The sequence below is a fragment of the Hypomesus nipponensis genome, chromosome 16 (assembly GCF_054491055.1).
Source record: "Hypomesus nipponensis isolate SF chromosome 16, ASM5449105v1, whole genome shotgun sequence".
Lineage (NCBI taxonomy): Eukaryota > Metazoa > Chordata > Actinopteri > Osmeriformes > Osmeridae > Hypomesus > Hypomesus nipponensis.
Window position 1 is genome coordinate 6765476 of NC_140376.1, and position 15413 is coordinate 6780888.

A 15413-nucleotide genomic window follows, 5' to 3' on the forward strand; every position below is an offset into this window, starting at 1 on the left:
ACAGTAAAACAATACAAACTTTCTTTCATTGGAGTCTGAAGCCTTAGCCTCACCTGAATGTAGCTTTCTTACGCTGTTTTGCGCATATCGATGATACAGGTAATTCCTCCCAAACTACAGTTGAATAATTCCATTCTGAATACACTTGTAATCCTGTGAATTTCTGATCCGTATTTCCTTATTGTCTGTCGGTAAAGACGCTACTTTTCCATTGCCAAAGTCGTATAATTTGTACGTGACTTTCGGTGTAAGCTCACCGGAAAACCTCAGCACCGTGGACACCGGACAGCTCAACGTGTGTTCTCAGAAAGTGGGAGGAGTCCAATGCAATCATGGGCCTCTGCTGTTGAATATTCATTTGCGAGAACTTTCCCGTCTTATCCCTATCATTTTAGGGGGCCACGGAGCAGCTGTGGGCTTTCAAGTCCCGACTGGATTATTAACTACATTTTGTACATGATCCATGTATATTTTCTCAATTTACACACTTGATACTATAGTAGATAAGTTAATCAAGGAACGTCCACACTTGATTGATTTATAATATCCCATTGCTATATTAACATTCAGAAAATGATTTATTTCTGAATACACAAAAATGTCATCATAAACAGTCCTTATCACTACCACATTACAATATTTTGAATCACAGACTCATGTAAATACACTAAAGGTATCATTTTTATAACATCTAAATCATAATAATAACTTGTTATGGTAGAGCTGAACCATAGTCGAAACAGTATTAACACTAACTTGTCTAGTTTTTATGATTTAGTGGTTCAACTCAGATGAGCTGGTATTAACATCCGCCGACTCCATTTTCTCATCTAGGTCCTCCTTCTCTTCATCCTCCCTTTCACCTATCGCCTTCATCTTCCTCTTTTCCTTTGCCTCAGTTTCTCCCCCCCGCTGCTTTCTGGAAGGCAGGATCTGGTCAGAGGCCATGAACTTGACCTCAACTTCCTGTTGGGAGCCCTCTTCTTCAGGTGTGTTTTCCTGTTTCCTTGCTTTCCTCCGAGTCTTCATGTAGCTGATGTTCCCACCCTCAGCGGCCACTGAGCCTATCAGGGCACAGACACAGCTGTCAATTATAATCAGTTCAGCAGATTGTACTATGTCATCCGTCTGTCCTCAGGGATCATAATCGTATGACGAATCACCTGAAGCCTTGATATACATATGTAAACAACATCTGGTTGTTTGTTTGTATTTATTTTTTATACATTTAATTATTTATTAGTTCATTTCTCTGTAAAGCATCCTTGGGTGTGAGAAAATAGGTAAATATAGAACTACTTTAGATGTTACAGCCAAGAAATAAGATAACAGATTTTGGCATCCCAGAAGTAAAAAGAACAACCCTTAGGACTTCATCTTCAGAGGGCTTATGATAAATCGGAAGTATTCTATGTGAATCACATTTCCATAGGTCTTGAAAATAAAAACATTTGACATGCATATAACTTTTTTTTTTTCCTACAAGCAATGTCACAGAGGGCTTCACATATACCTACAGATAAACACCTGTGACCAACCTACACCCTCAGCTCTCTGGACGTGACTGTAATGCAATGCCCATATTTAGGCTGTCAACTGTTCAGTGCAGCCTGCTGACTGTGGCTGCTGTTCTTATGGCCAGCTCACTGCCTGCAGCTGGTGACTCTAACCTTAATCCTGGGGCCTGCGTTGGTACAGGGCTACATGCAGACACACCAGCGGACTGACAAAATACACAACCAACAAGAGATCTGTGAGAGGGTTTCACTTCTTTCCTAATCAGTCGACGTGTATTTCCTGCAATCTAAAACTGCATGACAAAAAGTCTGAAATGAGCAATCTTCATAAACATCACAGGTTCTTTTTGTAAAATACCGGGCTGTTTATATTTAGCTAACTAACCTAGCTGCTAGGTCATAAGCATTGCCTGTCGAGTAGTGATGAAACAGCTATCTGGGCCTGAGGAGAAAAGCACCATTTGTCTCCAGGCCGGCTTCACAAAGTATCACCTGCTTGGGCTTCAACAGAGCAACCTTTTGTCATCCCAGAGAGACCTGAGCAATCCCCTTGGCAATCTTCTGAGCTTGCACTTCTAATCCCATCTTAGACCTGATCGCCTATCTGAGCCTGCTAACGCCCCCCCCCCCCCCCCCTCCGCCAGCACACAGGTCTGTTGCCTTGGGGAAGCACAGCCCCTTGGACCACATCACCAGAGTCAGGATGGGACGGAGAGGCTTGCGGTGGAGGAGGAACGTAAACATTGGTGCCGGTAATAAAGCCTGGGATCGTCTCTCTGGCTTGAGGAAAAGGGCTCAGCTGGAGTAAGAATAGAGAGTCTGTTGGCCAGGGACCAGATTTGCTTACCTCGGACTAACTGGGGAGAGAGAAAAAAGACAGACAGACAGAACAGAGAGAGAGAGAGAGAGAGACAGACAGACAGACAGACAGAGACAGAGAGAGACAGACAGACAGACAGACAGAGACATAGAGAGAGAGAGACAGGCAGACAGAGACAGATAGAGAGAAAAAGAGAGACAGAGAGAAAAAGGAGGGGAGAGAGAGAGAAAGAAAGAGGACTAAAGGAGGAGAAGAACTACATCATAGCCTTATAATGATATCCTATGGGTCTGAATCCAGCATACCAAACAAACACACTCATGAAGACAGTCAATCGACACAGCAGACCAGGATCTCCCCATCTCGAAATGTTCCCTTCTGAGCAATAAGCCCCTTAACCCCAAGGCCATCTGTCATGAGGAGGGCATTTCCCCAGAGTGTGTGTGCTATCAGCTGTCAGCATGAACGCCACCTGTACCTGTATTTAAACACAGGTATGTGTATGATCACTTTGTGATGAAAACAGAACTGTCGCTTCAGCTTGGTCTGCTTACCTGTCTGCAGATTTCGGAGAAGAGCAAAGCTTAAGACCAGAATGCATTGCTTCCCTTAGCTAGCTCAAGGGGGGGGGGGGGAGATAATCATCAGCAATTAGATTGCTGTTAATCTTTCGATGTCATCTGGACAGTAAATGAGCATGGCCCAGCAACTGTGGCTGGACAATGGGTAGCAGTCAGCACCTGGTTCTACCTTAACTGTTCAAATCAGAAGTCCAAAAGGCCACCAATCAAAGTCCATTATTACAGCTTAATAGGTATAGAATATGGAGGTTGGATCCATTGCATGTTGCCATGGTGAAGAATACTGAATTGAGCCATACACACACACACACACACACACACCCTCCTCTACAATCTGTGTTGGTTGGTTTAGGACATGTCCAGGTGCATTGAGATCTATTGAAAGCCTCTTTACACAGACAGAAAGCAGGCCAATGGTAATTACTTTATTCAAAACCTAGGCTTACTGAGGTGTATCATTTATCGTGAGCAACTATCACAGTACAGCCTCTCTCTCTCTCTCTCTCCCTCCCTCCATCCCTCCCTCCATCCCTCCTTAAAAAAGTGACGTTGTCTACTCCGATGTGAGATGGGGACAGAGAGAGAGAGAGAGAGAGAGACTAAGATGCTGAAACAGACATGCTACTGAGGTGTGACTAAAGCCTGTCGTGCTTTCTGTCCGTGTGGGTCAGAGGACTCAGACCTGCAGCTGTGGACGTCTGGCCCAGATCTACCAGAGACACAGCAGGCTGCTCACAGACACGCTGGTATCAATGATCCAAAAACATCCACTATAAACTGTCAACAGTGAGGTCATGAATGACACAGTGTCCTAAAATGATTCGTGAGAAGGGAAACAATGAATCATATAGAATATACATTGTATTGCGTTTGGTCGCTGGAACTTCATATTGGCCTCTTTAATGATCTGGCAGTGTATGATCACCTCACTCAGGTCAGGGTTGGGTGGGCAGCTTTAACTGTATGCTGGAGGGGAGAGGCATGCTGGATTTATGATTGGGGGTCAGATGGCTGAGTGGTTAGGGATTCGATTCCTGGCCATGCCAAATGACGTTGTGTCCTTGGGCAAAGCACTTCACCCTACTTGCCTTGGGGGGGAATTGCACAAAAAGGCAAACCCATCTGATCCATGACACAAAGTTGCATGCACAACTCGTACAATGTAAACACACACACACACACACACACACACACACACACCAGCGGAGGTAATGCTCTACGCATCACATTACACCCTTAGCCATGGTGACTGTGCTGTCAACACAGTCCCCCCCCCCCACTCCACCCCAACCTTCCGGTCCTTCAGAGAGCCACCCCTCAAGGGTCCTAATCCCCCTGAGCTCTCCTTAATGGTTGCTGGGTTGGCCAAGGATAGCTCATCCTAATGGCGGCCCAGGATAGATCACCTGGGAGTGAATGGCAGGTGACAGTGAGGAGTGTTATCTGATACAGGCCTCGGCCAGTGCTGTGTGACTGAGCCTAAACGGCAGACTTGACCTGCTGTGAGTCTATAGGGTCTGCAGTACTGACCTGCTGTGAGTCTATAGGGTCTGCAGTACTGACCTGCTGTGAGTCTATAGGGTCTGCAGTACTGACCTGCTGTGAGTCTATAGGGTCTGCAGTACTGACCTGCTGTGTGTCTATAGGGTCTGCAGTACTGACCCGCTGTGTGTCTATAGGGTCTGCAGTACTGACCCGCTGTGAGTCTATAGGGTCTGCAGTACTGACCTGCTGTGAGTCTATAGGGTCTGCAGTACTGACCTGCTGTGTGTCTATAGGGTCTGCAGTACTGACCCGCTGTGTGTCTATAGGGTCTGCAGTACTGACCCGCTGTGTGTCTATAGGATCTGCAGTACTGACCTGCTGTGAGTCTATAGGGTCTGCAGTACTGACCTGCTGTGAGTCTATAGGGTCTGCAGTACTGACCTGCTGTGTGTCTATAGGGTCTGCAGTACTGACCTGCTGTGTGTCTATAGGGTCTGCAGTACTGACCTGCTGTGTGTCTATAGGGTCTGCAGTACTGACCTGCTGTGAGTCTATAGGGTCTGCAGTACTGACCTGCTGTGAGTCTATAGGGTCTGCAGTACTGACCCGCTGTGAGTCTATAGGGTCTGCAGTACTGACCTGCTGTGAGTCTATAGGGTCTGCAGTACTGACCCGCTGTGTGTCTATAGGATCTGCAGTACTGACCCGCTGTGAGTCTATAGGGTCTGCAGTACTGACCCGCTGTGAGTCTATAGGGTCTGCAGTACTGACCCGCTGTGAGTCTATAGGGTCTGCAGTACTGACCTGCTGTGTGTCTATAGGGTCTGCAGTACTGACCCGCTGTGAGTCTATAGGGTCTGCAGTACTGACCTGCTGTGTGTCTATAGGGTCTGCAGTACTGACCTGCTGTGTGTCTATAAGATCTGCAGTACTGACCTGCTGAGTCCCAACTCCCCTGAGAGGTGCTGGTATTGGAGGGCCTCTGGCTGGATGGTGGCTCTGAGTGAGACCTGGACTGGGCTGACAGGAGATGCTGCTGCAGGTCCAGGCAGGTCTGCAGGTACCTCCTCTGGCTGATCTTCACCATTCTGATCCTCTGACAGTGAACCTGGACCAGACATGCACGGATGAGAAAACGCCCTATCAATACAAAATGGAAGCGGACAACCCTGTCACATGTGAACCCCTTGGGTTGATTTTCCAGTGTTTGCATGGCAAGCGTATTGGCTTTGCCTCATCAGGGAGAGTGGCAGCGTGAGGGGGCCCTGGATGTGAGGCGCTGGACTGGGTCCCAGCTGAGGCAGGGGTGGTAAGTGGTGCTGGATCCGCCAGCCTGCCTCTCGTCCTCCTGAGCCCCCCCAGCCCAGCTCACCAGAGGCCCCCGGCCAGAAGCCCCTCCACGCACCTTCTCCCCGTCGGGTTGGAGGACGGAAAAAAATCTGTCCGCCCGCTCCAGGCGACAAGGGGTTGCTATGACAACCCCGGGGAGGAAGCGTCCGGCTGAGTGTTTGTCCGCCACCAGGACAAAGTCCCCCATCTGAGGAGACACAGGGGTGAACAGGAAGTTCTGGACTCTGTTTTCTATATGTATTTCATTCTCATTCATTTAAAATGATATTTATATATAAACACACATTTGTCATGTATTCATAAAAAGCATCTGTGTCTGTCTCACTGTTAGACGAGGACACGGCTGGGCCCCTCCCACCAGGAAGAGGAACTCGAGAGGTACGATCTCAGAGCCTCCGCTGGTGAACTCCACCACCGGCCGCCTTCTCACACAAGCTTTCACCGTACCTACGGCAAGCACGGAGGGACATCACAGGAGCCAGAGAGGAAGCACAGTCAAGGAGTATTCAGGGTGTGTTCCCGATTGTTCCGAGTAACATGTTGGTTGGGGTCGCTTACCAGAGTAGTAGTACCCATCGACCTCTGACCTGGCGATTACCCTTTGACCTCTGAGAGGGTCCGAGGGTTTCTGGGATGCCTTCCTGACTGGGGTGTTCGATGAACTGTTAGTGTCGCGTCTTGCGTTCTATGTAAACAGAAGAACTGTGAGAGAACTTTCTGGAGAACAAACCATGCTACTCTCCAGCTACTTCCTCCTCGCAGGATTTGTAAACAAATACTGTAAATAAAACAACATGCAACTAGACTGATGTCAGGACATTTGGAACAAACAGAAATGACTAAATTACTGTGAGGTTTAAAGTATCCTGAAGCAGGTCTAATTTCCCATTGCACTTCAATCACCAGTTGATTACAAGAGAGATTGTGTCTTGTCCGTGCGCAAGTGTGTGTTTGTGTGCGTGTGTATATGTTTGTGTGCAAACCTATAGCAGAGGCTTAACTGATGCACTGTTTGCCTTTGATTGCACAGCTGAAGAATGATTGGATTTATAACCCCCCCTCTTGAACTGCTTGTGTGACTTCAATGTCAGACAAGGTGAGCAGAGTAATCCTCAGTCTCTGACAGTCTGCAGTCTCTGTTTCATTTTGCTGCTGTCACCTTGTCGTCGTCACCCGGCCTCAGAACCACAGAAGAAGAGTAGAGCTTTAAACAACTCGAATCTCAGAGGAAGCCTTCAGATTCCACAGAAGGAAACGGGAAAGTGACCCTAGAGTCCGTCGTGAGAGTTCTAGAACGGCGTGACTCACGGTGAGGTGGCTCCTCCTCTCCTGGGCGGCCCGCTGCAGGTCAGAGGCCTGCTGGAGGAAGGAGAGGCCCATGTGGACCTCCTCCTCCAGGAGAGTGACGTCCTCCAGGGCCAGGGGCCAGCCCAGCCGCTCCAGGGCCTCCAGCAGGGGGGACCGGTGGACCCTGAAGGAGACCGGCTCGTCGCCACCAAACCTTCGGGTCACGTCACCCAGCCAAGTTGGAATGAGACTCCGATTAGCTAGTTCTTATTCTAGCTGTTCATCAACCACCAACACAAAAACCCCAGTCTAAATACCATCTTCATACATTCAATTCACTTTATTGATCTTGTAGGAAAGTCAACATTAGGTTAATCGACTAATAAGAAGTGTACTCACTGATCTTTCTCCTCTTGAGTCAAACATCTCCACACTATCCTGTTCAAACGCCTGATAAAGGAATGAAGAACAGCGGATGTTTTTTCTTTGAGGATGAAGAAACCAACGACGTTGTCGTCAGTCACAATACAGGATGTGGTGTTTGTGTGAGGTCCACACTGAAGGGCTGGGCTCTCAGGACCTTTCATATGCATTCAGAACCTTCTGGAGCTTGATCTTGTAGCCCTCCAGGTTCAGGGCCAGAGGGTTGATCACAGCCAGCTGCTGCTCGCTACCAAGGCTGATGTGCAGGAGAGGACAAGCCTGAAGTGGAGAGAAAAGAAACAGCCCACACACACACACACACATCATCCCAGGCAGTGGTGAACATGCAAACAGAATGGTGTGTGTGTCACTAAGACGAGAAATGATCGTACAATTCCGAGTCCATCAACACGACACTACACATTGTCTCCGGCCTGCTCATCACGGCTCCGTTGCCATGGCAGCGTGGTTTGTCGTCCTTCTAGGCCATTGAGCCTTAAGAGTGTCATCCTCGTGAACCCCACACCGCCGTCATCATCATCACGCTACATACTCGTGCGCTGCTTCCAGAGAGCAGGCAGACACAGGCGCTTGTTTGCAGCCAATTGTTTCTGCTCGGAATGAATGAGGGGGGCTTTCGACAGTTATTTGGGCTCATTTGAATAGAAATGGAAGAAAACAAAACGTGAGGAATGCTGCGTACTTGAGGTGCTCCTTCTATTCTCCCAGTGGAGAACAATAGCTGAGCGTGGACAATGGGAGCCGCGCAGCTGCGCAAAAACACAACAGAGTGATGAGTAGCACACAGGCTTCATCCACACTGAACATGTGCGCTTCGGCTGGACACAAAATTAGGCTCGGCATAGACGTCAGGAAACACTGAGTAGTACAGCTGACTCGGTGGTTTGTATTTCTGTAAAGATGTATCTTGTGGCGTTTCTGTTTTATTGGGATAGAAACTGTGTACAATGACAGGACATGTAAGGGTGAGAGAGAGGGAAGGACATGTAATTTCCTCAGGCTGGAATTGAACCCGGGACCCTGTGGTGAGGCCTTTGTGGTTTTCTGCGTAGATTTCTTGGTCGAATAAAAAATTAATCTTTATATAATAGCTGATTATGGCCTTGATGAGTGTTTGCCTTGATTTGTTCCAACTTCTACTCATCCTCCCACTCTGAAACACTGAATCATCTGTGGCAACCGGACCTATTCCAATCACAACTCTGCCCCCTGCAGGATCTCAAAAGAAACACAGGCATGGAAACGGAATAGCTGTTGGCCGGGTTACCGACAGTGAACCAATCATGACCAGGCAGACACATCCGTTAAGACCCACTGACTTGGTGGTAGGTGGCACACTGGCCAATGACGTGCAAGCATACCTCATCGAAAACTTTGGAGAAGACCTGTTTGTCCAGCAGGGGGAGGTGTTTGGGGGTGTGGAGGATGGAGTACGGAGTCACGGCCTCTGTAAAGGTGAGTCTCCTGGCCTCCAGACTGTTGCTCTTCAGCCACTCAGCAGACGGCACATCCAGGGACCTGGGACACACGTGCAGGTTTGATGTGAGCGGACACACCCCCCCCCCCCCCCGTTACCGTTTGGAGAAACCCTTCGGAAAAGTGGGAAGCTGTTGAACCAAAGGGGTTCCTTTCTTTTTGGTGTTACCCATCCCTCCGCCCTCTAGGAAACTTGTGCATGAACCATCCATGATGCTTCATGCAAAATCAAGCCCCTTGCTTCACCCTATATCATTCCTATCGCTTTTGGTTTTAGAATAAGTAACTTGGATACAGAGAGAATGTAGTATATAACAGACCAATAGGCACCAGACAAGACCAGTCAAAAAGGCAAATCAAAACCCCAAACGAATCAGCTCGACACCATAATACTCACTGCCTTGGTTTGATCCTTTCCTGACTTGTTGTGTTCCCATCCGAGGACCCCAACCTCAGTTCTGTCAGGAAATTAGGAAGGAACAGTTCAGCTAATCAACAAAACTGCTCTCCAACGCTGCACTCACCTGAAATTACCGCTCATTACATTTCAAAGGAGCCTCGGGGGAAACTTTTATTTTGAATTATCGACTATTACAGTCCAAATGATTTTGGAGGAATTACAGCCAATCGTGGGTCTCCTGGAAACCGCAGTACATGATTGGCAGTTATAGAAGACCCTGCTCATGAGTTTGATTAGAGCCTCTCTGTGCCTCTCCTACTCACTGTCTAGCTTTACTTGAAAATTGAAACACAAAAATGGCTTCCAGGAAAGTCATTTAGTTGGGGCGTGGGGGGGGAGTCTATCCCCAGGTAGGCCTTGTTATTGTAGCAGCGTGCTGACTCACTCTGGAGGACTTGCTCCTGCTTTTCAGCGTTCCTCTGGAGGAGGAGCTGGGTCTCGGACAGCATCCAGTCCTGCGTGGGGCTGGGGGGCCTGTCGGTCAGGGTGGGGTCCTGGTCACTCCTACCCAGACCGCTGCTCACAAGTCCCAGCATGCCCGCGCCAGTTTGTCCTTCGCAGGTTAAACAGACACTGATGATGGAATTCTGAGATCTGCTTATTAGGTACGTTTGTTTTGTTGCACTTTTTTGGGGTGAGTGATGGTTGTTTTTATAATAACCTTCATGTTCCTCTGGTTTGGGCTGGCACCTCTCCGAATGTTGTCGTTCGACGGCACTTCTGAGAGGTTCCTCTTTCTGGTGCTGTGTGCTCTTCTGCCAGGTGGGGGCGCTGTTACCCTTCTGACGTAATCTTCCACTGTAGAAACAGCTGGGAAATGGTCTAAGCTGTTCCCTAAAATCAGTGTCTGGGGGTCAAACAGTTATGTTGACACATAACGATCTCACCTATTGATTTCTCTCCTGCTCTCATGGTGGAACGCGTCCAACATCACACATTCTGCACGGAGACTCCGGACTCGCCGGAGGTCTGCCTCCCCTCTCTTCATCTCCCACTTCAAAAGGTGGATGTCCTCACTCTTCATGGGAAAAATACAACAACAGACTATTCGTTGACAATTTCCAATATTTGTTCAACATTTGTTTACCGTCAAACTGATCTAGGGGGCTATGGGACCATATCGTTGCTCTAATAAGCTGTGTGTCAGAGTGTCCACAGTCTGGTGATGATTTTAAACACTGACAACTTCAGCCTGCTTGTTGTACAGCGTGGTAAACACAAAGCATACGCCGCTCAGAGGTTTGGATAAAGGATGTGACATCAGAAGGCCGTGTCTCTGTGCTGGCTCACCTCATAGTGCTGGGGGAGGGGGGAGCCCTGAGTGGCAGGGTGATAGCAGTGGAACCTGCCCTGTGTCTCCCTGGCCAGATCAAGCAGGAAGTCGTTGGCCTCCTGGTCATCACAGTTAAAGGAGATGGTGTGGACTGGTATACTGGTAGAGCCCCAGCGACGAACCTGCTCCAGGATGCTCCCGATTGGCTGAGAGGTGTTAGTGACAAAACGGTACGCTCAACGGGCTGAGGTCAAACTAACTTTGAAAGGCTGTCGGCCCCCAGTTATCTGCTCCATGAAAAGAATCGCAGGCCAACAGTGACAAGGGGTGGTTTTGATCTTTGACCTTGCAGTAAGATAAGCCTGACAAACTGTGATCTCCTGCCACTGAGATGATAAGGCTGTACCTGGTCAGGCCTCCCATCCGTCAGCAGGTAAACAGCTTGCATGTCCCGGTCAGTGAAGGCCTGACCTAACGCTTCCAAAGTATTGGTTGAACCTGCGGCCTAAAAACAAGATTTTCTTTTAGCCATAATAGTAAACACGTATGATAAATGAATACAATTAGCTAATGTAATGGAGTTAAATGCTTTACAGTTATATCATTATCTAACTGAATTTCCCCTTTGTAATTCCATCCACCCTGAAGAGATAACTCAGTTAGCATATTTCCATACAATACTGAAATGGAAGTAAACACAGGTTCATTTGAAAATGCTCACTCATCTGATAAAGTCTGTATTTGTGTTGATGTAAAGCCTGTTTTACTGGTGTCGGTTAGAAATAGGCTACCTCTTCTCATTCTCCACACTGGGAAATCCAAAGCAACTGTTAACTTCCTGTTATCTTTGTGGATGAGCACCAAGCTTTAGCAGATCTACAGCAGCTGTTTTTAGAATCGGACCCAGCTCACCTGCAGCCCTTTGACCCACCACCAAACACTGTCCAGGCTGTGAGAGTTCACGTCTGTCAGCCTGCTCCTCCAACACGCTACCCGTGACCCGAAGGCCACAACGTTAATCTTTGACTTTTGACAAAGTTGTTCCTGCAAAGATGGAATCCACATTGTTATGAACTCTGAAACAATGTGGGTGTAACTGTACCATTAAATTTTTTTTCTTTTTTAAAATAAATTGGATAGTAACTTTTATTAGTTGGTGGATCTTGTCTTTAAGCAGAGGCAGTTGGTCTCTCATTGACTCGGAAGTATCGATGAGGAGGTAGAGGTGATCTTCTAGAACAGTCCCAAACAAGTCTCTGCTTCCACTTCTTAGCCACGTTAATCTGAACAGAGACCAAACATCTTTCCTTCAGAAAACCCCTTGTTGACCAAAGGCAGATGGGACCTCATGATGCTTCATACTCTACCTCCTCCCGACGTTTTCAAGGAACGCAGCCATCCTCTCTTCATACCACCGGAGCTTCTCCGCCGGGACGTAGACGTGAACGAGAGAGTCGTCACGCCACTTCGTGTGAGCGAAGCCTTCACAGTACTTAGCGTTCACCAGCATCTTTCTCCTTCCCTTTTGAGAAAATGTATCAGAGTGGAGGAAGGGATGACGGGTGATCGAACTATAATAATAACAAGCTATTCCATTAGCCAGAAAGAAAACGTTATTTATGGATAACAAACCAGTTCACTCACAGCATCTGATTGGGTGGTCCCGTTTGTCGGTTGGCATTTGACTTCAACGACACCATCAGAGTGGCGGAAGGCACAGTCCGCCAGAGCCCCAAAGACGTCTAGTTTCTGAGGGATCAATCCAAACCTCGACAGCCACTCCCTGGAGCTGAGACTCTCAACCGGTGAACACACGTCTGGACACATGGAGTCTGCTCATAATGAGGTGAGGTTCAGTACTGTGTAACAGTTAGGCTCCCAAGATTTATTCACATAAATATTGTTTACGTTTTTGGGGGGTCTTTCGTATTTGTGCGGCAGTATAAAACTGGAACACTGAGACATTTTTTCGAAGTTATTTTCGTTTCGTTATTTTATTTTAATTCTTTACAAATGTTTTGATCCGTGCCTAAGACTTTTGCAATGTATTGTATGTGGGCCAGTTCCACTTGCATGACAGACCACTCATGAAGCTAGGCAGAGATCTCACCAGGGTGTGTCTGATCTGCGGTCACCTGTCTCTGGATGTCCAGAACAACGTCCCTGGCCCTTAGAGCCTCTTGTCTCTCCCACCACACCAGATAAACATCCTCTCTGATCCCACCTCCTCACACACACACACACACACACACAAACACGCGCGCGCACGTGTTTTCAACACCCTCATGACATTTCATAATATGAAACTAAATGTATTTGAACTTGATTAATAACGACCTTAACGAAGAGGGTCATTCAGCAGCCAGGAGGGCAGAGGTACCGTACCTGGGGGACGGGCTGCAGGCTGGGGTGCTGGCTCACTGCTTCTCCACCTCTCTGCTGAGACTAATGGCTCACCTTCGCCCCCTCTCATCCCTGTGTAAGCATGAAACCTCCAGGAAAGGACAGAGGCAAGGTCGAGGGTGAGGATCCCCCATAGTGATTCAGCTGAGTGACCTTCCGTCAACATTCAAAGACGACGGTAAAGATCCTTTCAGGTTTGATTAATGAGTTTGGTGCTCTTGTCCTCATAGCTGGAACACTCAGCATAAACAACAGGACATGACAAGTCAATGTCCAGTAATCTGATTGGCTAACCTTTTCTTCAGTATTGATTGGTGGAAACTTGAGGAACTTAATTTATTGAGTTGGCGGGTTATTAGCAATGCACTTCGCATCGAATGCATTAGACAAGACTCAAGAACAGGACAGTGCAAACTGGGTACAAATACATAACGGAAAACGATGTTGCATGAATCATGACATTGCATACATAAAAAGGGTTGTTATGGATGATTTGACCTCGAGTGGGGGTTCAGGTCTTTACCTCCCAGCAGTGAGCTGTGATAACGCTCTCAAAGCAGCAACAGTTTCTTCCTCTTTGGACTGGAACGACACTGTATGAACTGGTTTCATGTTCCCTGAAGGTCTGTACCGCAGCACGTCTGTGACACTGCCTTCAAAATCTCCAACAACAAACAAGTAGACTGCTTGAATCTGTTTGAAGAAATGTAAAATATATATATATATATTATGGAGAGCTATATGTTATGTTTTTCAACTCTGGTACACAAGTGGCAACAAATTGAGAGCAGCACTCAAATTTAGGGGGTGGTGTTGAAGGGCTACGGAGGTCCTGTAACCGCCACAAGCGGTTCCAGGACCTCCTGGGGGGGGTACCATGCTATTATTCCCATCAACCCATCCACCATCAGGGACACCCTGGGACCCAGGTCGCACACCCACCGTTGGCTCCTCCATGGCCCTCTGCAGGGCAGCAGCGGTGGAGGCCGGGCAGGACGGCTCCGGGGCTAGGCCACGCAGCCACTTCTCCGCAGCTCGGAGGTGGTACTCGGAGGCGGCCACGGCTCTCCTCATCCACGTCCTCACGGAGATGCCAGAGCTGCCGGCAGACAACGTCAGGGGCGTAGGTTGGTTTTCAAATGTGGGTGGGACAGCCCCCGAACAGTGTGACAGCTAGGCTACGATTCAGTTACCGGTACATCACACATACACAACAAAAAAAGAAAAGAGAAAATAAAACTAGCCTATTTTATGTGAGGTTTTTCTCTATGTCTAGAGAATCATGCAACAATCCTTTTAGTGGCCCTGTTGATAACAGGTGTGCGGACACGCTAACTCAGACATGGTGAAGAGGTTCCTCACCAGATCAGGTTGAACTTGGCGACCCGTGACACCTGCTCTTTGAGGACCCTGCAAACAGCATCCTTTCCTAGCTGGTCCTGAGACCCGATCCCACCACCGAGGTCCACAACCAGGCTGACAGCATCTTCCTGGATCACCCCAAACACCTGTCTGCTGCCTGTGGTGAGCCAGGCCATCCTGCAATGGTACAACTGGGCTTTCTCCTCCAACAAGAAGCACAGTTCCTGCAGTCGCTCTGAAGTGGCTGTCAGCTTAAGCAGAAGAAGAAAAAAAAGATACTAAGCATGTCCTGACTGAGGCCATCAGTTACAACTAAGGATACAGTAGGCTATAAATGAATTTACGTTGTAACAGCTTCCATCTTTGTTGAACTGTGGAAATAAACCTTCGCCATACTGAGAAGCTACAGACTTCCTCAGAGACTGGACATAATCTGGAGGGGAAGCAACACGAATTACAATGAGGGGTATGTCAATAAACCTTGTGTTTAATGTATGATATGACATATGATGTTTAGTTTGATTAATGTGACTAACGACTACAAGTAGTTTGCTACCTTCGCTGTGCCTAAAGCTGATTTGGTTGATGATCTGGGAAAGACAGAGTTTGCATTCCTTTAGTCCGTGTGTCTTCAACCACACAGGCGAGGAACTCATCTGTTCCACGTCCTCCATAAACTCGCCCATTTTCAACGAAAGCTTCTCAAAAAGTTCCTAGAGAAACAAGCAGCCGGTCTGTTGTTGACGCTAGAAACAGTGGAGTTGCTAGGCTTTGTCCAATCACCTTCCACTCTACTTTTGACCACCCCTTGCACCCCCCACCCCTCGCCCCACAAACACACACGCACACACATTCACACACAAATACACACATACACACAAAAGCAACATTGACTTTATGCAATATGTCCACAGTAATAAACATGTATTATTTTGGCCTAAAGTATTTAAGATGG

The 15413-nt window shown here is 47.8% G+C and overlaps 1 protein-coding gene across 3 annotated transcripts; it reads right to left on the reverse strand.

The window, feature by feature from the left end:
- Positions 1-533: 533 nt before the first annotated feature.
- LOC146254590 (von Willebrand factor A domain-containing protein 3B-like) lies at positions 534-15198 on the reverse strand. 3 transcript variants are annotated; one of them, XM_084675519.1, is made up of 26 exons: positions 15015-15198; positions 14803-14891; positions 14459-14709; positions 14039-14195; positions 13620-13789; positions 13079-13185; positions 12804-12917; positions 12338-12525; positions 12061-12215; positions 11838-11976; positions 11606-11737; positions 11100-11198; positions 10711-10899; positions 10308-10438; positions 10082-10218; positions 9806-9973; positions 9358-9418; positions 8846-9002; positions 7621-7742; positions 7440-7490; positions 7062-7254; positions 6312-6438; positions 6079-6200; positions 5809-5940; positions 5340-5511; positions 534-1064 (listed from the first exon to the last, which is right to left on the reverse strand). In XM_084675519.1, exons 1-26 carry the CDS (start codon positions 15142-15144, stop codon positions 775-777), a joined length of 3783 nt encoding a protein of 1260 aa, XP_084531645.1. In that variant the 5' UTR covers positions 15145-15198; the 3' UTR covers positions 534-774. The 3 variants fall into 3 exon arrangements, with proteins under 3 accessions (XP_084531645.1, XP_084531646.1, XP_084531644.1); XM_084675520.1 differs by having other exon boundaries at positions 10711-10812; positions 12804-12920; XM_084675518.1 differs by having other exon boundaries at positions 12804-12920.
- Positions 15199-15413: the final 215 nt, after the last annotated feature.